The sequence below is a fragment of the Camellia sinensis genome, chromosome 13, assembly GCF_055761805.1.
Source record: "Camellia sinensis isolate YWXY chromosome 13, ASM5576180v1, whole genome shotgun sequence".
In the NCBI taxonomy this organism is placed as follows: Eukaryota; Viridiplantae; Streptophyta; class Magnoliopsida; order Ericales; family Theaceae; genus Camellia; species Camellia sinensis.
The window spans coordinates 111,496,671-111,523,786 of NC_138973.1; the positions used below are offsets into that span (position 1 = coordinate 111,496,671).

Genomic DNA, 27,116 nt, shown 5'->3' on the forward strand with positions numbered 1-27,116 from the left:
TTTCCTCGGAATGGAATTTGCAAGATCCAAGGAAGGTATATTCGTTAATCAGAGAAAATATGTTCTTGATCTCCTTGGAGAAACAGGTATGCTTGGTTGTAAGATGGTGGAGACTCCGATCGAGCCTAACTTGAAGTTACAAGCTGCTAAGGCTGAAGAAGTCAAAGAGAGGGAACAATATCAGCGACTTGTCGGGAAATTGATTTACTTGTCTCATACGCGGCCTGATATTGCCTTTGCAGTCAGCATGGTAAGTCAGTTCATGCACTCACCAGGGGCAGAGCACTTTGAGGCCGTTTATAAGATCTTAAGATATTTGAAAGGAACTCCAGGGAGAGGCTTACTGTTCAAGAAACATGGACATCTTCAAGTTGAAGTATACACAGATGCAGACTGGGCAGGAAGTGTTACAGACAGGAAATCAACATCCGGATACTGCTCCTTTGTAGGTGGGAACCTAGTTACATGGCGGAGTAAAAAACAGAATGTGGTAGCTAGAAGTAGTGCAGAAGCAGAGTTCAGAGCTGTTGCCCATGGAATCTGTGAAGTAATGTGGATTAAAAGAATTCTTGAAGAATTAAAGCTTTCTCACCCGACACCTATGAAGGTCTATTGTGACAACAAAGCAGCTATATCTATAGCTCATAATCCAGTTCTACATGATCGCACAAAACATATAGAAGTGGATAAACATTTCATCAAGGAGAAAATCAATGCTGGCATAATCTGTATGACCTACCTTCCAACAGGTGAACAATTAGCTGATGTGCTAACGAAGGGACTACACAAAAAGCAATTTGATAAGCTGACTAGCAAGCTGGCTATGGAAGATATCTTCAAACCAGCTTGAGGGGGAGTGCTGGAAATGTGTGTTAATGCATATAATAAGATAGTGGCATGTATATAATATGATAGTGGTGTTGGTGGTAGATAGTGGCATGTATAGAATATGATAGTGGTGTTGGTGGTAGATAGTGGCATGTATAGAATATGATAGTGGTGTTGGTGGTAGATAGTGGCATGTATATAATATGATAGTGGTAGATAGTGGTAATATATAATATGTAAGTGGCATATAATGGGTTATAATGATGTTTGTAATATCTCCTATATAAGGAGTGTCATTTGGTCTTGTAAAATAAGAAGTTTTGAATATAATAGAAATATATTCCTTCTTCCTCATATTTTCGGAGTTCTTCTTCCTCATATTTTCTAAGTATAGCCGAGGCAGCCACGCGCATCGCGCGCCACTTGCCGCTAGACGACAACCTGGGCGCGCCATTTGATGGCACGCCTTTTGATGGCACACCTTTTTATGGATTGGGCACGCCTTTTGATGGCACGCCTTTTGACAGATTGGGCATACCTTTTGAGGGTGCGACTTTTTAGGGGTCCGACAAGACTCTGTAAACTGTCCCGACATTGATTCCGATTAGCTCCTTCATGGGTCCGACAAGACTCTGTAAACTGTCCCGACATTGATTCCGGTTAGCTCCTTCATGGGTCCGACAAGACTCTGTAAACTGTCCCGACATTGATTCCGGTTAGTTTCTACATCGGTCCGATGTGACATCGTCAACTGTCCAGACTTTATCTGCTACAACGGTCTGCCACAACCATACAGTGTCCTCTACAACGTTATGACACAACCATACAGTGTCCTCTACAACGTTATGACACCACCATACAGTGTCCTCTACAATGTTATGACACCACCATACAGTGTCCTCTACAATGTTATGACACCACCATACAGTGTCCTCTACAACGTTATGACCCAACCATACAGTGTCTTCACCAACGGTCTGACACGACCATACAGTGTCTCCTATCCTCTTTTATTTTTATGTATTTTTCTTGTTTTGTTACTCTCTCCAAACTCAAGTTGGTTAGTTCCTATCCCCCTTGAGTTTGCGGGGGGCTGTTAAAACCTACCACTACCACTACCACCTACTAAACCTACTCCACCCACTTCACCTAAACCTACCACTACCACTACCACCTACTACACCTACTCCACCCACTTCACCTACTCCACCTACTACATACCTACCTCCTCTAATCTTCTATATATAGGACTCATTGTAAACATAATAGACATCAATCAATAATACAATTCTCTATACCCTAAGGATTAATTTGTTTCAATTTGAAGGCAGTAAGAACGAAGAATAACCACATTCAGGGTTATGTTAGAAAAAATATGATAGCTATGAATTAACAACAGATTTCGTAAGTATGGGCAATTGGAAAAAAGGAAAAAATAAATCTATAAAACAACTTAGTAGTCGGAATGGGTTTGTTGAGTCAAGTTTTGTTGTTACTTGTGTAAGAAATAAACAACATCAGCAATAATTATCAAATTATAAGAATATGTTGCAAAGGATAATGAAATCTCCACTTGTGACATTTCTTTACTGTCTTGGATTCATTTCTCCTATAATTTCTATCCTGCCCATAGAACCTGTCAGTAAGGCATGCTTATGAAGTTCTCAGAGAATAACACATTGAGAATAAATCATAAAGTTATCCTTCTCTTAGTTAAAACCGCCCTGGGACAGACACTCCAATGGATATTGAAAATTCTATGACTTTTGACCAATCTTCTTTTTATTATGATTTTCTTAGAAGTATCCATCTTGCCTAACCTGTGATGCTATCAACAACTTATTCAAATGCGGGATAGATGTTCAGTATTCAGTACACCCCCAATTATGCGTTGTGTACTTAAAACCTACCCTCTATTTTGGGCCAAACACAAAATATGCTATTAGGGAAGCAAAAGAAGCCCATCAATCTTTGTCTCAGCAATTAGGATTTTATATTTTTTCGCCTACACAAATTGTCATATCATATGAATTTTGTTCTGGTTGTGTAGTTTCTTTATTAAGACAGTCCCTCATGAACATGCATCTAAAAAATTTCAGTATCATTTTGGTTACTTTAAAATAGGTATGAAATCCTATGAATTGTCAGTAAGGACAACAAAAAAAAGAACCACCTTGAATTTCATTTCCCTTTTGTATGATGTGCCCAACCATTATAGCTTATACATGTGATTAATTGCTTACATGTTCTATGCAATTCTTTTTATTTTATTTTATCTGACATCAAAGTTCAAGTCTACCACAAACATCAACAACATCTATAAACAATTTTCCACATTATTCCCAATAGTTGGTTCACATGCTATATCCTCAACGACTCGTAAAGGTTTACAAACAAGTAATACTCCTATGCCAAGAATCTCTTCACACCAAGGCTTCCCTTGAAAGGATGACTCGGAAACCGGAAAGGACAAGAAGTAGGACTGGGACTCAAAGAATGTGACATTCATGGACACAAACCACTTAGGTAAGGAGGATGATAACATTTATACCCTTTTTGAGTGGGTGAATACCCAAGAAAGACACATTTAAGAGAATGAGGATCCAGTTTACCACGAGTAGAGGAATGATTGTGAACAAAGCAGACGCCCAAAAACTTTGAGGGGAATAGAAGACACGGGCTGAGAGCCGAAGAATACCTAAAGAGGGGTTTGGGAAGGCGATTAATAAGATAAGCAGCGGTGAGGACAGCTTCACCCCAGTAAGACCGAGGCATATGCATACAAAAAGTCATGCAACAAGCTATATCAAGAAAATGACGATTCTTGCATTCCACAACCCCATTTTGCTGAGGGGTGTTGGTGCAAGAAGTCTGATGAATAATGCCATAAGTGCTGAAGCATTTCTGTAACCCCGAATCAATATAATCACCCTCATCATCTAAACGCATAATTTTTACAATAGCCCCAAATTGAGCGTAAATCATTTGATGAAATGTTTGAAACACAGAGAGAACCTCACTCTTTCCTTTTAGTAAATACACCCAAGTAGTGTGAGAAAAATCATTAATGAAGGTGACAAACTATCTATGGCCTTTTAATGAAACAACACGAGAATGACCCCAAACATCAAAACGAATCAATGAAAAATGAACGAAGCTTTTATTAATACTTACAGCAAAAGAAGCTCGGTGTTGTTTGCCAAGTTAACACGACTCACAATTAAACTCAGAAACATTATTGTTCTTAAAAAAAGAAGGAAACAAATGCTTAAGTACTAAAAAAAATGGATGTCCCAGACACCGGTGCCAAAGCCAAATGTCATCCTTGGTGGTTGGAGACTAGATGGTATGATGAGCTATGTGATATGCCTGATCCAAGATGCAGATACCATTCTCTGCTCTACCACTGCCAATCGTCTTCGTGATAAGGTCCTAAAAAAGACAATGATTGGGAAAAAGGGTTACACTTTAATTCAAATCCTGAGTAAGACGACTCAATGATAGAAGATTAACAAAGAAACTGGAAACATATAAAACTGATGACAAAGATAAAGATGTGGCATAGATTAAACCTTTCCCAGAAACAGAAGAAATTGTACCATCAGCAATCCTAACTTTGTCCTAACTTGAAAAGGGCATATATTCCGAAAAAAGATCAGAAGATCCAGTCATATAATCCAAGACACCAGAATCAATAATCCAAGGCAAAGTTTTATGAGATAGGAAAGCATTTGTAGAAAAGGCTAAGTTACCTGCACCGGTAGGAGTTGTGGAAGTCCGGCGGTCTAGCAAGTAACGTAGAGCATCCTCAAACTCAGAAGATTACATACCAAACACAATATCAGTAGACGAGACAACTGGAGCAGAGTCATGTGTATCATTTGCACTAGAATGATGGACATGTGGATTAGACCCATGTCCTCTAGACTGTCTGGATCGACCCCCTCAACTACCAGAGCGATCACCACGACCCCCAGATGGAGTACCATGAAGCTTCCAACATGTCCTATGAGTGTGTTTAGGCCGTCAACAGTAGTCACAGAACAAAGTATCCTTCTCAGAAGGATTGCGTGTACCATGGGACAGACGATCTCCATCTCTATGAGGAGCAAAGACTAAGGCTGAGCGCTCTATAGAGGCAAGAGGAAGCATAGCTGAGCGGCGACTCTCCTCATTCTGAACATAAGCAAACGTTTCCTGAAAGGAAGGGAGAACATCCATACCAAGGACACGACTTCGAACAGGATCAAACTCCACATTGAGACCCTCCAAAAATTTGAAGACCCTCTCTTACTCAATAAGTTTGCGGTACCCTACAGAATCGGTTTAGCCTACTGATTTGTAGTCCTGAAGATGATCCAGACGTTTTTAGTTATTACTGAGGAAGGTAAAGTACTGAAGGATGGTCATCTTGCCCTGTATTGAGCGCTTAATTGAGTGGCGCAACTCAAAGGTCTGTGAAAAATTCCCCTTTCGGGAATAGGTAATAGCCACGACATCCCAAATATCCTGAGTTGTATCCATATATAAGTAGCCCTCACCAATATCAAGAACCATTGAGTGGATGAGCCACCCTATAATCAGAGAATTTGTAATCTCCCATTGGTCATAACTAGGATCAGTGGTACTAGGAGCTTGGATTCTCCCATCAACATAACCCATTTTTCCTCGGCTTTTCAAGAAAAGTGTCAGACATTGCGACCATGCAAGATAGTTCTGTCCATTAAACAAAGAGGTGGTGATTTTTAGGCTAGGGTTAAGGTTTCCTTATGCAGTAGTCATAATGGGACTCTCCCCTTTAGGTGGCTAAGAACTAGTGGTGGATTCACTCATAAGTTCAGCCATCTTAGTATGCTACTATCTAAACAACCTGCAACAATCACTACTAGTGGAAGAAGGAAAAATAACTGGAATCACGGCACATATAATCAACCATAAACGATGGAGAGATATAATCAGTCAAGGCTGAGGATTAGGGTCATATATTGACCCAAAACATTAAACAAAAAATAGGGAGAAGGTACCATCAATCAAAACAGGGACTGAAATACTCTCAGTAATAAAGTGAAGACTTGTAGCAAGGGAGAAACAAAGAACCAAATGGGTCAATCAAAACATAGACTGGGGCAAAGAGAGGCTGCCGAAACCCTAATCAAGCATCAAGGGAGGTGTTGAAATTGTCGTATCCAAGTCGTGAGCCCTAGGTGAGGCTGTAGAAGAGCCGAAATAGGCTCTAGTTGTGTCGCATGGGCATGGGTGGCTGTCGACTGGGCGTTGGGTGGCTGTCAGGTGGTCCTAGTGGTGTGTGGTGGTTTAGCGGTGTAGCGTGGTGGTACTATGGTCGTTAGGTAAAGGTGAATGATGAACATGGCTCTGATACCATGTTTATTTTAGGAGAAATCAAACTTAGGGAATGATGAGACCATCACTCCCTTATAGATTAATAATATGAAACGTACAATAGAAGCCTCAAGGCACAAAAGGAAACTATAACTAATGACAGCTAAGCAAAATCACAATCACAAAGATATTATTCTAAGAACAAATGGACACATGCAAGTAATCCACAGCTCTAGTGATTAAAAAGTTAGATGAAAACATACCCACTTCAAGTTCTGGAAGAGCCCTATCAGGCCATATATTTGATCCACAATATGATGGGTACCTAGAAGACATAACATGAAAGCAGAAGTTGTGAAATCACATCACCATATGTGGTGCACAATAGTGCCTTGTACAACAGACAACATGTAGAAGCACCAAAAAATATAAAAGGTTTTTCTTAGACTTACCGTTGAACAAGAGATTCATCAGTTGTAGGTGTATCGAATATTGGATTTGCATAGAAAGAGCCTTTCAAGATGTCTGCACAATAAAAAGCACAAAAATCTCTACCAGGTATACAAAGTATAAGAAAAGCATGAACTAAACCTGACACACACACGACCTCACATCTATATATAGATATTTGTGCTACGCATACATATATATACAAACAATAATCAATTTGCATCTACACTTTACTACTGTAAATATGCCAAAAGATAGGCTGATTAGATTACATGCTATAACACATCAAGTTCTCGTCAAATTTCATGTTTAAAAGTTCCTTCTTTAGCAACATAATCTTCTTTCACCACTCACTCTTGGCAAAATTGAGGTCTCACGATAAACAAATTGGAGATTCAACCTTGAAACCAGCTTGACTAACCATGGGCTGGATATGAATAATTCTTAAATTAATTTCCCTACATAGGCCACTGAGGTAAATAAAGCTGGAATCAGAGATATGTTGTTGTCATCATAACTCTTATTTCACTAAAAGATTTAGTGTAACTGAAGTAAATTAAAAATCCTATATTTCACAATATGACTAAAACCAAAAAGATAAACACCCCACAACAAAATCCTATATTTCACAATATGACTAAAACCAAAAAGATAAACACCCCACAACAATAACCTTAAGCTGGCATATCAAAAGTTATCACCCAGATAGGAATTCACCGGCTAGAAGTGTGAATAAATGAACTTCTATTGTTTGAGAATGCTGAGTTTCTTTAGAAAAACTTGTGATATCATTTTCCACTCTTAAGGTTAGCAAAATAGTAAATGAGTACCCACTAAACTAAAAAGAAAGTTCTATAGAACGGCCATTAGACTAGTGATATTGTATGGAACGGAATGTTGGGTAACTAAGAAATGACATGTAGATAAGATGAGTATCACTGAGATGAGGATACTAAGGTAGATGAGTGGCAAGACTAGAAAAAACAGAGTTAGGAATGAGTATATTCGTAAATTGGTATGAGTAGTACCAATAGAAGATAAGTTGAGAGAGAATAGATTGAGATGGTTTGGTCATATACAACGGAGACCAACAAAGGCAGTAGTGAAAAAATGCGATACAGTGACTGTAAATGGAATTGTTAGGGGAAGGAGCAGACCTAGATTGACATGGGCTAGTGTAGTAAATAGAGATATGAATCTTCTTAATTTGACTAACCAAGTGGCCATAGAGTCAAGTGGAGAAGATGAATTCATATAGCCGACCCCATTTGATAGGATTTAAGATTTGGTTTGGCAAGGTCAACAAAATATTAAATTTTATGTCCAAAGATACTTCTAGATATTTTGAAAGCTGTTAGTTAGCCCATTATTTTGATTTTGTGGATGTGTAAATACACACAAGCACACACACACAAAAGAAGAGAGAGAGAGAGAGAGAGGGGAGAAAAAGAAGAAGAAAAAAAAAAAACAAGCATAAAATATAATAACAGTATCCACTGCCTTCAATTTTATCTATTACAACCCTTTGATTTCAGAGTACACTAGATTTGATGAAGAGTCAAACCAATGGAAAGAAAGGTACCACACCCCCACTCAAAAATCAACAATTGGAGCCCTTTTTTCATCCTCAACAAAGGATAATACAGATTCTGGCACATCAAGCCAGGTCTCTGAGGAACTCCAAAAACATTATTGGTTATGTTATGTCTACTTGAACATCACACGACTCTTTTTTCAGTTGGTCCCTTAACAACAGAGGCTCTAGTGGCAAGCTTCTTCCCATGCTCTTCTGAACAATCACTAAATTTAACACTAGAAAGATCCAGGCCTTACACAACGGTCATGCATTTTCACTTGTTATGCACCACCTTTGGCTACAAATCCTTGTTTCTCTTTCATTTTTTTTTCTATCTTCCCGCAGGAAGGCATTTTATTTTTTCTTCCTTCGAAATTGAAGAACCACCAGAAGGGGCGATTCCATTGGAATTTAGAGTGGACAGGAAGCAATTGGAGACTTCATCAGTTTCCTTTGCACTTGCCTCCTCAAGAAGATCACGGTAGAGGTCAGGAGCATTTTGGATCAACCAGGGCTTGCATTTATGAAAATCAGGCTTGAACTCACAGTACATTGTCACTTATGCGACCGTGCACTTGAGCCTAGAGGTTTGCTACCGCAGATAAACCATAAATAGAATCAGTGAGAACCATTCTGGCTTCAATCCAAGGAGGTTTGCTACCACAGAAAACTACTTTTTAGGCAGTATACATGGTTTACTAGAGAAGAAAATATTAGAACACGATTTTTTGAAATTAGGAAAAGCATATGATAGAATTCCTAGAGTTAAATTTGTATGTTTCAGCAAGAAGCTTTCCAATAGATATACAAAACAGCATGAGAGCAATTTTTGAAGCAGTAACTATTGAAGAGATCATTTAGTGTTGTGGAAAGGATGCAAAATACAAAAAGCATACTCGGCTTCTTACCTAATCCTAAACAATTTAATGGTCAATCAAGAACAACTTAGTGGTCCATAGAGGTTTCCTCATGTTTAAGATTAGATTTGGGTAGTTAACATAGTGCTGCATTGTTTATAAGCTCATATAATTGGCTAACATAATTGACTCGGGACAAGTCTACCTGGTTTTCCAGATTCTAGTTTCTCTTTCCCATGACTCCATCCAAAATTGTACCTAGGCATTCATCCAGAAGTTATAAAAAAATTGAAATGATAAAAGTGGATGAAAACAAACATATTGTTTTAAAAAAAAAAAAACTGAAACTTGATAAAACTTGTATTGTCAAAGTAACCAATTTTAAGCAAAGAGAGGGACACAATATTTGTTTATACCTAGCAGTGAGTGACAACTAACCATTAAAGAAGTGGAAGATTAGAAAGCAATTCTTGTATTACCTACTGTTAGGATCTTCCAGTTCTTTCTTCACATCTTCAGAAAGACAGGCTAATCTGATAAAAGAAAAAGATCAATCCTATAGGTATTACGATTTTTAAAAAATAATAATAACAATCCTTGTATTTAATATCTGCAGATTCATCAAAAATAAATACAGAAAATCCATTCAACAGCTTATACCTAGGTGAAAGACGCAGAAGATTTTGACGCAATGAAGAATACTCAGGAACCTAAAGCAATCACGAATTGTATATAAAGTGATTAGTTCCAATAAATGAAAGCAGCTATCAAGCTCTATAAGTTAATGAGTAATGCTATACAAACAAAAAATCCATACAAAATTTTCATACATAATGATGTGGCTCATTATGGACCATTCACTTCAAAAAAATACCAATGAAGATGCATTTATTTACAATAATGGCATTGCCACATCATTCTTGTAAAGTTTTTTATATGAACTTTATGTATGAACAGAATTTTCCAAAGTTGATATATATAGACAGCATGGTTTCTTACACACTGTTTGATGCAAGTATCAAGCTTTTGATGCACAATCATCCCGGGGCTAACAAAGATTATTATTTATAATATAAAAAGTTCTCATGGATTTTTCCAAACAGGACCATGAACAAGAATTACATATGGTGGGGTTCCTGTTATTAGATTGTAAAGAATGACATTTTTTTCAAACTAAAACAATTCATCTATACAGTGGGGTTAGTTCTGCAAACTTCAAGCATACTGACTAAATAAGAGCAACAATTGTCTATATGTATCCAAAATTGAAATCAAGAGATGACAAATAGACTTGCATTATTCAAGCAAAGATGTGAAAAAATTCATTTCATACATCTGATATCGACAAAATTCCCAACCCATTGGGTCCAAAACCTTCTTCAATCTTCGCCGACAAATCAACGTTCTTATCCTGCATCCATCAATTCCAAAAAAAAATAATAATAATAATTGAAAGGTTAATATCAAAGGCTCACACACACACGCAACACACTTAGACAGAGCATTGTAACATTCCAAAAGGAATGTAACTAGAAATATGGTAATATCAAAGGGTTTGATCACTTGGGTGGTCAAGCATTCACCTTTTGAGCACATTTGTGGGTGATCTTGCACCTGACAACCACCTAATGTTTCATTTCTTCCTTACAATGCCATACAATATCTACACTTTATACAGAGTAATTAAGCACATCAAAATACACTCAAAATGCAATATAACTATCAGCATTTAAGCCTAATTAAACCTATTTGAAAATAGCTTTGTCCTCAGAGTTGATAAATATATTTGAATTTTCCAAGATTCAATTCTCATACATCATAGACTTTACAATTTAATTTCAAAAACATTTTTTCCATCACCAGCACAGTCCTGTTTGACTGACTAAGCTGTGAAAGCTTGATAACCTCTTTAAAGAAAATTGATGGTGCTATAGTAAAATTATCCTTGACCTTGTACAACTCCACATATTGTAGCTGCACAACTGAAAGCATCAAGCTTGAAGGACCTTCACTTGAGACCATTAAATTTCTTTCAAATTGATAAACATGAGCTCCATTAACCGTATTATCAATGCCTAGGGAAATTCTATTGATCTCTCATGATGCTTCAGTAACTTTATGCTCAACTCAAACTCATAGAACTACTTGTATTGTGGCTTCACAACTGAAAGAACCAAGCTTGAAGGACCTTCATTTGAGACCATCAAACTTCTTTCAGATGGCTAAACATAGATTCCACTAACAGAATTATCAATGCCTAGGGAAATACTATTGATCTTGTGAGCTTCCTCTAAACAAAACAAAACAAAATTTCTGGTTGTTCTTCAAGACGATTCTACTCAATTTGGTGGCCATGTTTTTTAGATTGAGCTAATTGCTCTTTATCTTGATGAAGACACTCAATAATAAGATTTGAATTTTCATTGGTAGAAAGCAATGACATGAGATTTGAATATGTGGTTGCAGGTCGATGGTTTTTGTGACAAGATGCCTGATTGGGGGAGAGGCTACCAAGTTAGGGGTAATCATAGCCTTGTTCTAGAAAAGAAGTTGAAGTTTTTAAAAGCATATCTAAAAAGATGGAATATGGGGAGTTTGGCAAGTTAGAGGTACCTAAGGCAAAGATGCCAGAAGATATTCAAAGTCTTGACGAGGAAGAAGCTAGTAATGGCCTTTCGGAGGATGATGGCAGGTTAGAGGAGAAGGCAGTGGAGTATGGGAGAATACCAAAGATAGAATAAATTAGTCGGAAACCAAAAGGCTAGGTCCCTGTGACCTAAGGACGGACTAAGGAAGGAGTTAAGAACATTGGTTTTTTCACATAATAGCTAATATTCGACGGAGGAATAATCTCATGAGGGTGTGAATTGATAGAAGGGTTCTTAGGGAAGTTAAAGATTAGGAGTGAATTGCAAGCTTTTGTGGGTTTGTTTGAGGAGAATATGTTAGCATATTATATTAGCCGAAAGTGTTAGCATATTATATTAGTCGAAAGTTACACTAGGGTCTGTAATCATTTTATGCCCTCAGGGATCATCTTGTAATTGTCTTTCTTGTAAACCCTAATCTTCATTTATAAATAGGGGGTGATATTCTATCATACCCTAAGTTGGTTACCCAAGCTTCATGGTATCAGAGCTACACCTCTAGGGTTAGGGTTTAAAACGTACCTAGTTGGATCATTTGCTGGGTCGATCTTCAGTCACCATCGTCACTCTGCTTCGTCTTCATCAGCCGTTGGATCATCTGCTTCGTCTTCGTCTTCGTCTTCGTCTTCGTCTTCGTCTTCGTCTTCGTCTCAGCTCCTCAGCTCGTCAATCTCCTCCAGCCGTTCGTCGCTCGTCTTCATCGCTCTCGTCGTCCTCAGCTCGTCGCTCGTCTTCGTCACTCGTCGTCCTCAGCTCCTCTGTCGCCTTCATCAATCTCACTCTCGTCCACTGTTTGGTATGATATAGCCTCTCCTTTGTATCACACCCTAGTATATATAAATATATATATATATATATATCCTGATATAGCCTGGTATATGTAAATATATATATCACACCGTACCAATACATGTATACATAAATAAATCAATATATATATATATATATATATAAAAACACAAAAAAAAAAAACAAAACAAAACAAAAAAAACAAAAAAATAGTTTCTTAATTTTGTTATGTCTTTATAGTGGTCATTGTGCCTGTTATCTCACTATCACCTTCCGGGTTTGTGATTGCCACTAGTTTTGTTGCGGGTTCGGTAGTATTGTATCCATGACAGATTCCACCAGTGTGTCCCCTTCTTCTCAAACACCAAAGAGTGAGAGTCCCATTCTACCTACTACCATGACTGAGAATCCCAACCCTAGTCTGAAAATCACCACCTCTCTATTTAATGGTCAGAACTACCTAGCATGGTCTCAAAGTTTGACTCTGTTTTTGAAGAGCAGAAGGAAGATGGGGTATGTTGATGGCAGGATACAGGCACCTAGTACCACTAACTCAGGTTATGACCAATGGGAGATTACCGACTCTTTGATCATGAGTTGGCTTATCCATTCGATGGTTCCAGAACTTGGTGAGGGCTACTTGTCTATGGAGATTGCCCAGGACGTTTGGGAGGCTGTGGTTGTTACCTATTCCCGCAAAGGGAATTTTTCACAGGCATTTGAGTTGCACCCTCTATTGAGAGCTCACTTCAGGGGGAGCAGACTGTTCTTCAGTACTTCACTTTCCTCACCAACGGCTGGAAACGCCTTGACCACCTGGAAGACTATAAGCCCGTTTGCCCTACTGATTCTATCGGGTACAAGAAGTTCATCGCACGGGAACGGATCTTTAAATTTTTGGCCGGCCTAAATGTGGAGTATGATCCAGTTAGGGGTCGAGTTCTGAGTATGGACACTCTTCCTTCACTTCAGGAGACATTTGCCTATGTACAGAATGAGGAGAGTCGCCGGTCTGCTATGATGTCCCCTGTCTCTACTGACCGTTCTGCATTACTGTCTACTCCTCGAGATGGCCTCAGCCTGCCTCCTCCGTCTGCTGCTAAGGAGTCTGTATTCTGTGATTATTGCAAGAAGCCGCGGCATACTCGTGAGACGTGTTGGAAGCTTCATGGGATTCCATCCGGGGGTCGAGGTGATCGGTCTGGTTCTCGAGGAGGTCGGTCAGGCCACTCTAGAGGACGTGGTTCCTATTCCCGGGCTCATCAGTCTAGTGCCGTTGATACCCTTGATTCTAATTCTACTTCTGTTACCCAAGCTTCTGATACTGAGCTGGAGGATGCTTTGCGCCAATTGTTGGACCGCCGATCTTCTACTGCTCTCAGTACCGCTTCCTCGTCCTTTGCCCGCTCAGGTAACTTAGCATCTTCTCCTTGTGCTTTCCTGTGTCATAAATCTTTGCCTTGGATTATTGATTCTGGTGCCTCAGATCATATGTCTGGCTCCTCTGATCTTTTCTCTGTCTATAAGCCCTCTTCAAGTCAGGACAAAGTTAGGATTGCCGATGGTACTGTTTCTTCCATTTCTGGAAAAGGTTTAGTCCAAGTCACTCCTACCATACATCTATCTTCTGTTTTCCATGTTCCCAAGTTTTCTGTTAATCTGTTATCCTTAAGTCGTCTTACCCAGGATTTGAATTGTAGTGTGACGTTTTTTCCTGATCATTGTCTTTTTCAGGACCTTGTCACGGGGAGGACGATTGGCAATGATAGTGCAGAAAATGGTCTCTACTTCGTAGATCAACCGGACAAACTTGCTTATTCTTCCACCACGTCTTCTACTACCCCCGCTGATTTATGGCTGTGGCATCGGCGTCTTGGGCATCCCTCATTTCATTTACTTAAGCATTTATTTCCTTCTAGTTTCACAAATCATCATGTGTCTGACTTTCTTTGTGAGTCTTGTCAACTTGGAAAACAACATAGAGCTTCTTTTGCTCCCAGTTTGAATAAAAGCTTCGTTCCTTTTTCATTAATACATTCTGATGTTTGGAGTCCCTCTCGTGTTCTGTCTGTGAAAGGTCATCGCTGGTTTGTTACATTTATTGATGATTTTTCTCATGCTACTTGGGTGTATCTCATGAAAGACAAGAGTGAGGTTTTCTCTGTGTTTCGCACTTTTCATAAGATGATTTGTACTCAATTTGGGGCCACTATCAAAATATTTCGTTCTGATAATGGCGGGGAATACATAGATTCTGGGTTAGGACAATATTTCTCTACTCATGGCATTATCCATCAGACCTCTTGCACCAATACCCCTCAACAAAATGGGGTGGCCGAACGCAAGAATCGGCATCTTCTTGACATGGCTCGGTGCATGTGTTTTTTTATGAATGTGCCTCGGCCCTATTGGGGCGACGCTGTTCTCACCGCTGCCCATCTTATTAATCGTCTCCCTACCCAGGTCTTGGACAAACAGGCTCTGCTTCGCGTCCTCCTCGGTTCTCCGCCCTTGTTTTCTATTCCTCCAAAAATATTTGGTTGTCTGTTTTGTCCATAATCACTCTCCCTCTCGTGGTAAGTTGGACCCTCGCTCCCTCAAGTGTGTTTTCCTTGGTTACTCTCCTACTCAAAAGGGGTATAAATGTTACCACCCTTCTTCTCGTAAGTGGTTTGTGTCCATGGATGTCACTTTCTTTGAGTCCCGGTCCTATTTCTTGTCCTCTCCGGTGTCACCGTCCTCATTTCCGAGGGAGCCTTGGTGTGAAGTGAGTCCTATGTCTCCTATGGTGGAACCAGTTGTTCTTGCACCACCCTCTACTACTGTGCTTCCTATGGTGGAACCAGTTGTTCTTGCACCCCCCTCTTCTACTGGGACTATAGAACCCACTGTCACCAAGAATAAGGACGGGCATGTTTATGTCCGGGACATAGACAGAAAACAAGTTAACTGGATACACGGGACCGTTTCTGCTACTCCACTGCCATCTCCTGCTTCTGATGAGAGTCTAGATAACTTTGAATCTCTTGAGTCCATTGATCTTGATGTTCCTATTGCCAAGAGGAAGGGTGTGAGATCTTGTACTCAACATCCTATCTCACAGTTTGACTTAGAAAATATGAGGAAGAAGAACTCCGAAAATATGAGGAAGAAGGAATATATTTCTGTTATATTCAAAACTTCTTATCTTACAAGACCAAATGACACTCCTTATATAGGAGATATTACAAACATCATTATAACCCATTATATGCCACTTACCTATTATATATTACCACTATCTACCACTATCATATTATATACATGCCACTATCTTCCACCAACACCACTATCATATTCTATACATGCCACTATATGCCACCAACACCACTATCATATTATATACATGCCACTATCTTCCACCAACACCACTATCATATTCTATACATGCCACTATATGCCACCAACACCACTATCATATGCCACTATCTTATTAACACAAATTTCCAGCACTCCCCCTCAAGCTGGTTTGAAGATATCTTCCATAGCCAGCTTGCTAGTCAGCTTATCAAATTGCTTCTTGTGTAGTCCCTTCGTTAGCACATCAGCTAATTGTTCACCTGTTGGAAGGTAGGTCATACAGATTATGCCAGCATTGATTTTCTCCTTGATGAAATGTTTATCCACTTCTATATGTTTTGTGCGATCATGTAGAACTGGATTATGAGCTATAGATATAGCTGCTTTGTTGTCACAATAGACCTTCATAGGTGTCGGGTGAGAAAGCTTTAATTCTTCAAGAATTCTTTTAATCCACATTACTTCACAGATTCCATGGGCAACAGCTCTGAACTCTGCTTCTGCACTACTTCTAGCTACCACATTCTGTTTTTTACTCCGCCATGTAACTAGGTTCCCATCTACAAAGGAGCAGTATCCGGATGTTGATCTCCTGTCTGTAACACTTCCTGCCCAGTCTGCATCTGTGTATACTTCAACTTGAAGATGTCCATGTTTCTTGAACAATAAGCCTCTCCCTGGAGTTCCTTTCAAATATCTTAAGATCTTATAAACGGCCTCAAAGTGCTCTGCCTCTGGTGAGTGCATGAACTGACTTACCATGCTGACTGCAAAGGCAATATCAGGCCGCGTATGAGACAAGTAAATCAATTTCCCTACAAGTCGCTGATATTGTTCCCTCTCTTTGACTTCTTCAGCCTTAGCAGCTTATAACTTCAAGTTAGGCTCGATCGGAGTCTCCACCATCTTACAACCAAGCATACCTGTTTCTCCAAGGAGATCAAGAACATATTTTCTCTGATTAACGAATATACTTTCTTTAGATCTTGCAAATTCCATTCTGAGGAAATACTTGAGGGCTCCCAGATCCTTAATGTGAAATTCTTTTGCGAGTTTCTTTTTGAGGGCTGCTAACTCTGCTTCATCATTACCAGTTAAAATGATGTCATCAACATAAACAATCAAAATTGCAATTTTACTGTTTTTTTAATGTTTATAAAATATTGTGTGATCTGCTTGACCCTGCGAGAAGCCACAACTGATAACTGCCTTCCCAAAGCGTTCAAACCACGCTCTTGGTGATTGTTTGAGTCCGTATAATGACTTGTTCAATCTGCATACTCTGTCGCTTCCAAGTCTCTGCTCAAATCCCGGCGGTAGGCTCATGAACACCTCCTCTTCAAGATCACCATTGAGAAATGCATTTTTAATGTCAAATTGATGTAGAGGCCAATCTGAATTTACTGCAAGAGATAACAATACTCTGATGGAATTTATTTTAGCAACAGGAGCAAACGTCTCCTAATAGTCGATCCCATAAGTTTGAGTGAAGCCTTTAGCCACCAGTCTCGCCTTGTATCTCTCAACGCTTCCATCTGTGTTACATTTTATCGTAAACACCCATTTACACCCAACTGTTTTCTTGTCTTTGGGTAGATCAACTATCTCCCAAGTACCACTTCTCCTTAAAGCATTCATCTCCTCCATGACTGCTAATTTCTAATTCGGATCATCCAATGCTTCCTGTATATTCCTTGGAACAAACAAGTGTGAAATCCTAGATGTGAAAGCTCTATGGTTTTTAGATAGTCTTTGATAGGAGAGGTAATTTGCAATAGGATGTTTAATGCAATTTCGGACACCTTTCCTAATTGCTATAGGAACATCAAGGTCGGAAATAGAAGGAATAGGATTATCTAAAATTTCGATGCCAGAACTCGGGTGGACATTCGGGTCATTAGGATGGACATTCGGGTCATTATTCCTCAGATGAAATCGCTTCCTAGTATAAACCTGAAGCTCAGGATTTAGATCATTTTGTAGTACTTCTCCCTCTAAACAAGAATCTTCTTGACTAGGCACCATAGAACTTGGTTCTCCTAAGTGATCATTATCAGACAGATGTGGTTTTTGTGTAGGATAAATGACATTGGAGAGCGGGATAGAAATATCCCAAAAACGGTCTTCTACTCCACTTGTCTCCCCCTGAAGAGAAGTGTTGGGGAAATAGGATTTTGTTTCCACAAATGACACATCCATACTCACATAAAATTTCTTGGTTTGAGGATCGAAACACTTATACCCCTTTTTGTTTGAGGAATAACCCAAAAAAACACATTTTATAGCACGGGAGTCAAGTTTTGAACGAAATTGACTGGGAACATGAACATAGGCAATACATCCAAAAACTTTGGCAGGTAAATCAGAAAACAACCTCGTGTCAGGAAAAAAAGTTTTGAGACAATCAAAAGGTGTTTTGTATGTTAACACCTTTGTAGGCATCCTGTTTATCAAATAAGAGGCTGTTAAAATTGCTTCACCCCATAAATATTTAGGAACATGCATGTAAAACATTATAGCACGTGCTACTTCAAGTAGATGTTTATTTTTTCGTTCTGCAATGCCATTTTGGTGAGGGGTATCCCGACATGTAGATTGATGAAAAATCCCCTTTTTTTCCAAAAACTCACCCAACTGCTCATTGAAATATTCTGTTCCATTATCAGAATGTAAAATACCAATTTTGGTTTGAAATTGATTTTCAATCATATTGTAAAAATTTGTGAATAAATTTTTCACGTCAGATTTTTTATTCATCAAATAAATCCAACATAAGCGGGTATGGTCATCAATAAATGTAACAAACCATTTTTTACCAGAAAGAGTAGTGATTTTAGAAGGGCCCCAAACATCACTATGAATCAAATAAAAAGGTTTGGAAGCCTGATAAGGTTTTAGCAAATAAGTAGAGCGATGAAATTTTGCAAAAATGCAACTTTCACAATGAAAAGAAGAACAATCAATCCCTTTAAATAATGCTGGAAATAAATGTTTCAGATTAAGAAAACTAGGATGTCCTAGCCTATAGTGTCATAGCATTATTTTTTCTCGAACAGAGATTGAACTAGTACTATTAAAGCTCTGAGCTTTTTTATTACTAACAGGTACTTCATCAAAGTAGTAAAGACCTTCAAGCATCCTAGCACGCCCAATCATCATCCCCGAGTTCTGGTCCTGAAATTCACAATGGGATTCAAAAAATGTAACACGACAATTAGAATCCTTAGATAGTTTACTGACAGACAAAAGGTTACAGGCTAAGTTGGGGACGTGAAGAACAGCATTGAGATTAATTTTCTCAGTTAGTTTAATAAATCCTTTTCCTGCAATAGGTGAAAAACTACCATCGGCTATTCTGATTTTGTCATGACTAGAACAAGGGAAATAGGTACTAAATAAATGGGAAAAACTAGTCATGTGATCGGAGGCACCGGAATCTATGATCCACGGAGAGAAGTTTAGGCAAGAGAAGGCTTTAAGATTTCTACCTGTTTGTGCCAACAAAACACTAGGAGTACCGGATGAGGAGTTGGATTTTATCAGCTTTAAGAGTTGATCAATCTGCTCTTTGTTGAAGGGACCTGAATCGGCTTCATTAGCGGTAGGAAAGCCACGATTCTTCTCTCCTTGTTTGCTGCTTTTCCAGTTGACAGGTTTGCCATGGATCTTCCAACACGTTTCGCGTGTATGGCGAGGCTTGTTGCAAAAATCACACCAGACCCGTGGCTTATCATCAAACCTGCGCTGGTAATTTGCAGCCTTGTTGGCCGCAGCATCGCTAATTAAAGCAGAAATTTCAATTGATTCACCAGTACCTTTTTTCTTAAGCATGACGCTCCTTCGGCTCTCTTCCCTTCTGACTTCGGCAAATACTTCGCCAATGGATGGGAGAGGAGGTCTGCCAATAATTCTTCCTCGCACTTCATCGAACTCAATGTTGAGGCCGGCAAGAAACTTGTAAATACGGCTGTCTTCCACAGTTTTCTTGTGGTGGTTGCAGTCGTCAACCGATTTCCATTCGTATGTGTTGAAGATGTCAAGATCCTGCCACAACCTTTTCAACAAATTGAAATATTTGGTGACGGAATCATCTCCTTGACGAATCTCTCCCAACTTCAAAGTTAATTCGAAAACTTGAGATTGATTTCCTAGGTCAGAATACATCTGACTAACATTATCCCACAATTCTTGTGCAGTAGTATAGCACATGTAATTAGAGCTTATATCCTCCTCCATGGAATTGACCAACCATGTCATAACCATGGAGTTTTCAGCGTCCCAACTGTCGAACAGCGGATCATTAACAGCAGGAGCCTTCTTGTCACCAGTGATGTAACCGATCTTTACTTGCCCACGGATATACATCCGGACAGATTGTGACCAGCGGAGAAAATTATCACCATTTAGGCGGATGGTGGTGATTTGGACAGAGTGAGAGTTGGACGTTTTCACCGGAATGACTTCCGACATGGCTATGACGGTTTTAGGGCTGCTGTGTTTTTTGTTGCTCTGATACCAACTTAGAAAATATGAGGAAGAAGAACTCCGAAAATATGAGGAAGAAGGAATATATTTCTGTTATATTCAAAACTTCTTATCTTACAAGACCAAATGACACTCCTTATATAGGAGATATTACAAACATCATTATAACCCATTATATGCCACTTACCTATTATATATTACCACTATCTACCACTATCATATTATATACATGCCACTATCTTCCACCAACACCACTATCATATTCTATACATGCCACTATATGCCACCAACACCACTATCATATGCCACTATCTTATTAACACAAATTTCCAGCAGTTTGTATCATACTCTCATTTGTCATCCTCATATAGAGCGTTTGTGTCCAATATTTCCTCTGTTAGCATTCCTAACCATTTTCAGGATGCTCTTGCTACCTCTGGGTGGAAACTAGCCATCATTGAGGAAATGAAAGCACTTAGGAAGAATGGCACTTAGGAATTGACTGAGTTACCTACGGGCAAACGACCTGTGGGACGTAAATGGGTATATACTGTGAAACACAAAGCAGATGGGTCTATTGAGCGTTACAAGGCAAGACTTGTGGCAAAAGGGTTTACTCAGACATATGGCATTGATTATCAGGAGACCTTCGCACCCGTGGCTAAAATGAATTCAGTCAGAGTACTTCTCTCTCTAGCAGCTAATCTAGATTGGCCGCTTTATCAGTTTGATGTCAAGAATGTTTTTCTCCACGGTGACCTCGAAGAAGAAGTATATATGGACATTCCTCCGGGTTTTGAGGATCATCAAACAGAAGGCAAAGTATGCAAACTTCGGAAGTCATTATATGGTCTCAAACAGTCTCCAAGGGCTTGGTTTGAAAGATTCACTCAGGCTATGTTTAAATATGGCTTCAAACAAAGTCAGGCAGATCACACATTGTTTGTGAAACATTCCTCACACGGTAAGACTACAGCACTTATTGTTTATGCAGATGACATAGTTCTTACAGGCAATGATAGTGGGGAAATACCTCTGTTGAAGAAATATTTAGCTAAAGAGTTTGAAATCAAAGACTTGGGAAGCTTGAAGTATTTTCTGGGAATTGAAGTTGCTCGCTCTAAGGATGGGATATTTATCTCACAGAAAAAATATGTGCTTGACCTGTTGAAGGAAACTGGGATGCTTGGCTGCAAGGCATGTGCCACCCCACTGGAACCCAATCAGAAATTGGGGGATGATGAAGGAGGAGAAGTTGTGGATAGGGGGAGCTATCAATGATTAGTGGGTAAGCTCATTTACCTATCTCACTCCCGTCCTGATATTGCTGTTGCTGTCAGTGTAATTAGTCAGTTTATGCATGCTCCTCATCAGATTCACTTTGAGGCTGTCATGAGAATCTTGAGGTATTTGAAGTCTGCTCCTGGTAAGGGTCTGTATTTTTCAAAGTATGATCATCTTCGTGTAGAAGCCTATACAGATGCTGACTGGGCTGGGTCAGTAACTGATAGGAGATCAACTTCAGGGTATTGCACATTTGTTGGCGGCAACCTAGTTACTTAGAGGAGTAAGAAACAGAATGTGGTTGCCAAGTCAAGTGCAGAAGCTGAGTTTAGAGCTATGGCACAAGGTGTGTGTGAACTTTTATGGATCAAGTTATTGTTGAGTGATCTAGGTATTGATCAGACGGACTCCATGCGGTTATACTGTGATAATAAGGCCGCCATCAACATCGCTCACAATCCAGTTCAACATGACAGAACAAAACATGTTGAGATTGATCACCACTTCATTAAGGAAAAACTCACTAGTGGTACCATTTGTACTCCTTTTGTCCAGTCTGGTGAACAACTTGCTGACATTCTCACCAAGGGGGTTGGGAATAAACCATTTCATGACATATTAGGCAAGCTGGGCATGAGAGATATCTTCGCACCAGCTTGAGGGGGAGTGTTAGCATATTATATTAGCCGAAAGTGTTAGCATATTATATTAGCCGAAAGTTACACTAGGGTCTGTAATCATTTTATGCCCTCAGGGATCATCTTGTAATTGTCTTTCTTGTAAACCCTAATCTTCATTTATAAATAGGGGGTGATATTCTATCATACCCTAAGCTGGTTACCCAAGCTTCAGAATAGGGGGTGGATTCTATGAATGGATGGTATCGATTTTGGCAGCATATCAATTGAGGGGGTGGAGCAGTTGGATAGACCTTTCTTGGAAGATGAGATTCTTAGAGCCCTACAGGACCTTAGTGGGGACAAAACTCCAAGATCTGATGGTATAACTATGACCAGTTTTCTAAATTATTGGAATGTGGTGAGAGAGGAGATGATGGATATGATGAATTATTTTCACGAGCGCATGTTTGAAAAAACTTTGAAACTTTGAATGCTTCCTTTGTAGCCTTAATCCCTAATAAAGGGTATGTGGAGCACATTGAAGAGACTTTCGATCGACTTGTTATTTTGCTTGGTAGGGAATATGAATTGCCGGCATAAGTGTTGGCCATCTATCTGAAGGATGTGTTACAATTGGTGTTTTCTGACTCTCAAAATGCTTTTATGCAAGGTCATCAGATTTTGGATGTCATACTCAGTGTTTTAAAAGGCTCTAGGTGCACTGAGGCGATAAGGTCTCCTATAGCCTAAGTCAGAGGGACAAGGCAAGGCGTGCGCCTCACCAAAGCGAAGCGCAAGTGGTAGAAGAAAAGAAAAATTATAAAATAGACAAACTTTTCAACATAACAAATATATATAGAATTTCAAAAATCATAACCATTTCCGATAATCTTTAAACATAACATTCAATCTTCTAAAAACTAGAAATATAATATCCAACAAAAGATATAAAGCATAACAATCAATCTTTTATCACTTTCTGCTCCATTTTGACCACGTTTGGTCATTTTATATAGAAGAGCTTTGAATCCCTGTGGGTATGCCCACAAAAAAAACACTTAATCAATAGTTTGAGCAAAAAAATAAGTAAAGCCCACGCCTCGAAAAAAAGCCCTCGCCTCAGTGCCTAAACTGCACCTTGCATATTGCGCCTCACTTTGACCTGTTCGAAGCGCAAGGCTACGCCTCGCGCTTAGGCGCGTACTCCTTTTAAAACACTAGTCATACTTGTGCCTAATGAGTGTGTTGATTCCATAATACATACTAGTGAGGCAAGGGTCATTTGTAAGCTAGATATTGAAAATTCATATGATCATGTGATTGGGATTTTCTATTATACTTGGGATGGATGGGTTTTGGATGTATATGGAGGCAATGGATTCATTATTGTATGTCTTCAATTCAGTTTTCGGTTTTGGTGAATGGATCACCAATTGGTTTCTTTCACACATCAAGGGGTTCGAAGTAAGTGAATCTGTCATCACTTTTTTTTTTTTTCATTCTAGTTATGGAGGCTTTGTGTAGAATTACTAGTAGGACGATTAAGGGGGTTAACAGAAGGTTTTAAGGTTTGTTAGAAGGTCTTTATTTAATGCTAAGGCGGTTTGGGATTGGACAGTGGAGCTATTCCAAAAAAGATTGGTAGGGTTGAAGAGGAAGTTTCTATCCAACACATTAAGAGTACTTTTCAAGCCTTCCAACCTATTTTATATCACTACCCACAATTGTAGTCTCGGTGGCAAGGAGGCTTAAAATGCTATAACTAGACTTTCTATGGGGTGGTGTAGGGAAGGAGTCCAAATACCATCTTGTGGATTGGGATACTGTGTGGCAGTCTGGTGAAGGAAGATGGTTTAGGGATTAGTCGGTGGATATCTTCAATACAACCCTCTTGGAAAAGTGGTTATGGAGATTTGCATGTGAGAGGTACATACTGGAGAAGGGTGGTGACTACAACATATGACAACTCTTGGGGTGATTGGACTTCTTTGGAACTGATGATGTATATCATAGGAGAGGGTTGCGGAAGGGTACTTGTCTAGTTTGGGAGGATTTCTAGAGAAGTACTAGCTTTAAGGTGGTGGGAAGGGAAGATTGAGTAAAGTTTTGGTGGCGTATGTAGTGCACAGATGAGGTGTTGGAGAGATCTTTTCTTTCCATTTTTCTTCTTGTAACTGAAAAAATTCAAACAAAAAAAAAAAGGAAAAACCTCGGCAGATTATGCTCGAGGCATAGATGTTTTTAGGATGTTGCACTACTGAGGGTGACTTTGTAAGAATTGGGAACTGGATCAGTTATCTAATCTTCTTAATTTGCATTTATAGTTATATAAGCATTTGAGAAGGGGTGGAGTCTTTGTGGTGGCTAGTATTCAATAAAGGGAGGTTTCATGTAAAGTTTGTTTATATGGTTCTTTTAGATATTAAAAGGCTGAATTTTTTGAGAAAAGGCATTTGGATGGAGCGTTAGGGCTCCATCCAAGGTTGTATTTGTTGCATGGAATGTGGCTTATGAGAAGATTTTGACAGTCAACAATCTCATCAAGACACGACAATAGTTGTAAATTGGTATTGCCTTCATAATATGATGAGGAATTAGTTTCTCATTTGTTTATTCACTGTAAGTGGCTAGGAGTTGTGGAGGTTGGCTTTAACAGTGTTTGGGATGGAGCAGGTTTTTCAAATAGATGCGGCGGGGTTATGTTTAGCTGGTAAGGAAATAGGGTGGGAAAGCAAAGATGCAAAGCCTGACTATCTGCTCCTTTGTGCTTCATGTGGATTTTGTAAAGCAAACGGAATAGGATGACGTTTCAAGGAGTTCGGGAGCAACCATTTAGACAGTTTTTCTTCTGTTTTTTTTTTTTTTTTTTTTTTTGCCGCGTTACCTAGTTTAGGTCATTGGAAAGGTTTTACTTAAGAATATTCATCATTGGAAAGGTTATACTCAATAATATTCATCAATTTGTAGATTCTCTTCATTTGTAAGAATCTGTTGGCATTTTTATGTTTGTCTTTTGAGAATACAAGTCTCTTTTGTTTCAAGAGCTATTAGATTATATTGGTTTAACCTTTTGTACATGCCTACATGGAAGCATCCCCTTTAGATACTCATCTATATAATACACTTTTGACTTTACTGATCAAAATTACAATATTGTTGGCCATTTTCCACCCAACAACCAACAAATGGTTAATTTCTTCCTCAGGATGACATCCAAGCTCTATACTTTATAAATATAATCAAAAGTCAATAGCAGTAAACATTTAAGCCAAATTATACCTATTTGAATTTGAATTCAAACTTACTGACCTATGAATTTTCATCTATCACTCAATAATAATAGCATAGGATCCTATCAGAGAGAGAGGGGGACAATTCTACACATTCATTCAACTAATATATAAAATATAACATGAACGCGAAATAACAGAGACAGAGAAAAAAACACAAGTCCAGCACAACATATGAAGGTTTTAGGAACCAAACTTCTTCGTCTTCAAAAGTGAATTTTGTTACAAAAAACATTAGAAGGTCAATTCCTTCCTGTCATCATGTGAGTTGTCACTAAGTCTGTGAATGGATCATAGATTTGAGTAAGAATTTGGAAAGAAAAATAGAAAAAAATTGTGACATACAACAATATTTTATTCACATTTTCCTTTTTATGTTTCCAAATCTCCATCCAAATCCATAATCTAAACACAGTATAAATGACCATCTTGAAAAGTTATTTTAAAAAGAAGACCTTTAGTGACAAAATTTTGAAAATGTTGCATGGACAACAATTTTGTACCAAAAAAATGAGTGTAAAATTTTGATCGGATAGTTCATCACTAAATGTCCAAATTCATTACTAAAAATATTTCGTGTAAAAAGTGATTCCGTCCCTAAAATTTGTCAACAAAGCCTTAATTTGTTGGACATGAAATAGCAATGGAGTACAACAAAGAAACATGAGTGTACTCAATTTGGCAGCAGAGAAACCGAGGAAAAATACAAGAGACAAAACCACGCTACACACACTCCAACCTCAACCAAATTCCACGTTTTTCACTTCTCTCTGCCGACAATTTTTTCGGCAACCAAACAGGTCGAGAGAAACAAAGAGAAAAGCTTACTTTGAGGAGGTCCGATTACAATCAAAAGGCAACAGCTATCACCATTTAAGTCAAATTAAACCTATTTGAATATGAATTCAAACATATTGACAAGCAAATTTTCATCGATCACTCAATAATAATAGCTTAGGATACGTCAAATACAACACGAACACACAAGAAGGAAATTGAGGCTTGTGCCAATTTGGCTGTGGAGAAACCGAGGGAAAAACATAAACAGCAAACTAAACACAGGCGGTTCAATTCTTTCCTCCGAGAATTTTCTCGGCAACCAAACAGGTCGAGAGAGAGAGAGAGAGAGAGAAAGAAGCTTACTTTGAGATGTGAGTAGGAAATGGTGACTGTACGAAGCGTAGGAGGTGGACTTTCGGAGGAGCAAGAAGACATTTTCCGAGTCGAAAACGGGCGTGAAACAGACTGATCGTACGGTGGCGATGAGAACCATCGCGCGGGAATATATAATAGTGAATCGCTAAAACAGTGGTTTTTGTGTACGGTTGATTTGGATGATGATGGCGTTAGAATCATTTTTGTGTTTGTTTGCTTTCACCTGTTAGAGAATAATAAATTATTCGAAAAATTCGCAAATTCGACGGGTGGAGGTGAATGGTTTGATTTTTTAGAAGTTGTTTAGAACATGTTAAATAAGTTATATTTTTTATTTTTTATAAAAAAATGTTTATAAAAATAAAAAGTTGATATGATCTAAGGTCTCGTTTATTAATTATATATTTTAATTAAAAATTCAAAAATTCATTATAAGTTTCCACATCACTCTCTCT

At 38.8% G+C, this 27,116-nt stretch overlaps 2 protein-coding genes and 1 pseudogene across 3 annotated transcripts in view; 1 reads left to right on the forward strand and 2 right to left on the reverse strand.

Moving 5' to 3' along the window:
* Positions 1–27,116, forward strand: part of LOC145806379 (receptor-like protein 6) — a 118,042-nt gene that overhangs the window by 36,845 nt on the left and 54,081 nt on the right. The window lies entirely within an intron of this gene.
* On the reverse strand, positions 4,019–26,936 carry LOC145789110 (uncharacterized). Of its 2 annotated transcripts, XM_082903195.1 has the most exons (8): positions 26,650–26,936; positions 10,385–10,462; positions 9,712–9,761; positions 9,531–9,584; positions 9,257–9,309; positions 6,621–6,693; positions 6,432–6,493; positions 4,019–4,260 (listed from the first exon to the last, which is right to left on the reverse strand). In XM_082903195.1, the coding sequence occupies exons 1-8, from the start codon at positions 26,860–26,862 to the stop codon at positions 4,229–4,231; spliced, it is 615 nt and encodes a 204-aa protein (XP_082759321.1). In that variant the 5' UTR covers positions 26,863–26,936; the 3' UTR covers positions 4,019–4,228. The 2 variants fall into 2 exon arrangements, with proteins under 2 accessions (XP_082759321.1, XP_082759322.1); XM_082903196.1 differs by lacking the exon at positions 10,385–10,462.
* Positions 8,212–8,780, reverse strand: LOC145806267 (translation machinery-associated protein 22-like; annotated as a pseudogene).

Bases quoted from the DNA above. Each gene is read 5' to 3' on its own strand.
- LOC145789110 (XM_082903195.1), bottom strand. From the start codon at position 26,862: ATGATTCTAACGCCATCATCATCCAAATCAACCGTACACAAAAACCAC. The intron at 10,463-26,649 runs GTAAGCTTCTTT...TGATGGATGCAG, and splicing joins TTTCCTACTCACATCTCAAA to GATAAGAACGTTGATTTGTC. The intron at 9,585-9,711 runs GTATAAGCTGTT...TTCTTTTATCAG, and splicing joins CTTCTGCGTCTTTCACCTAG to ATTAGCCTGTCTTTCTGAAG.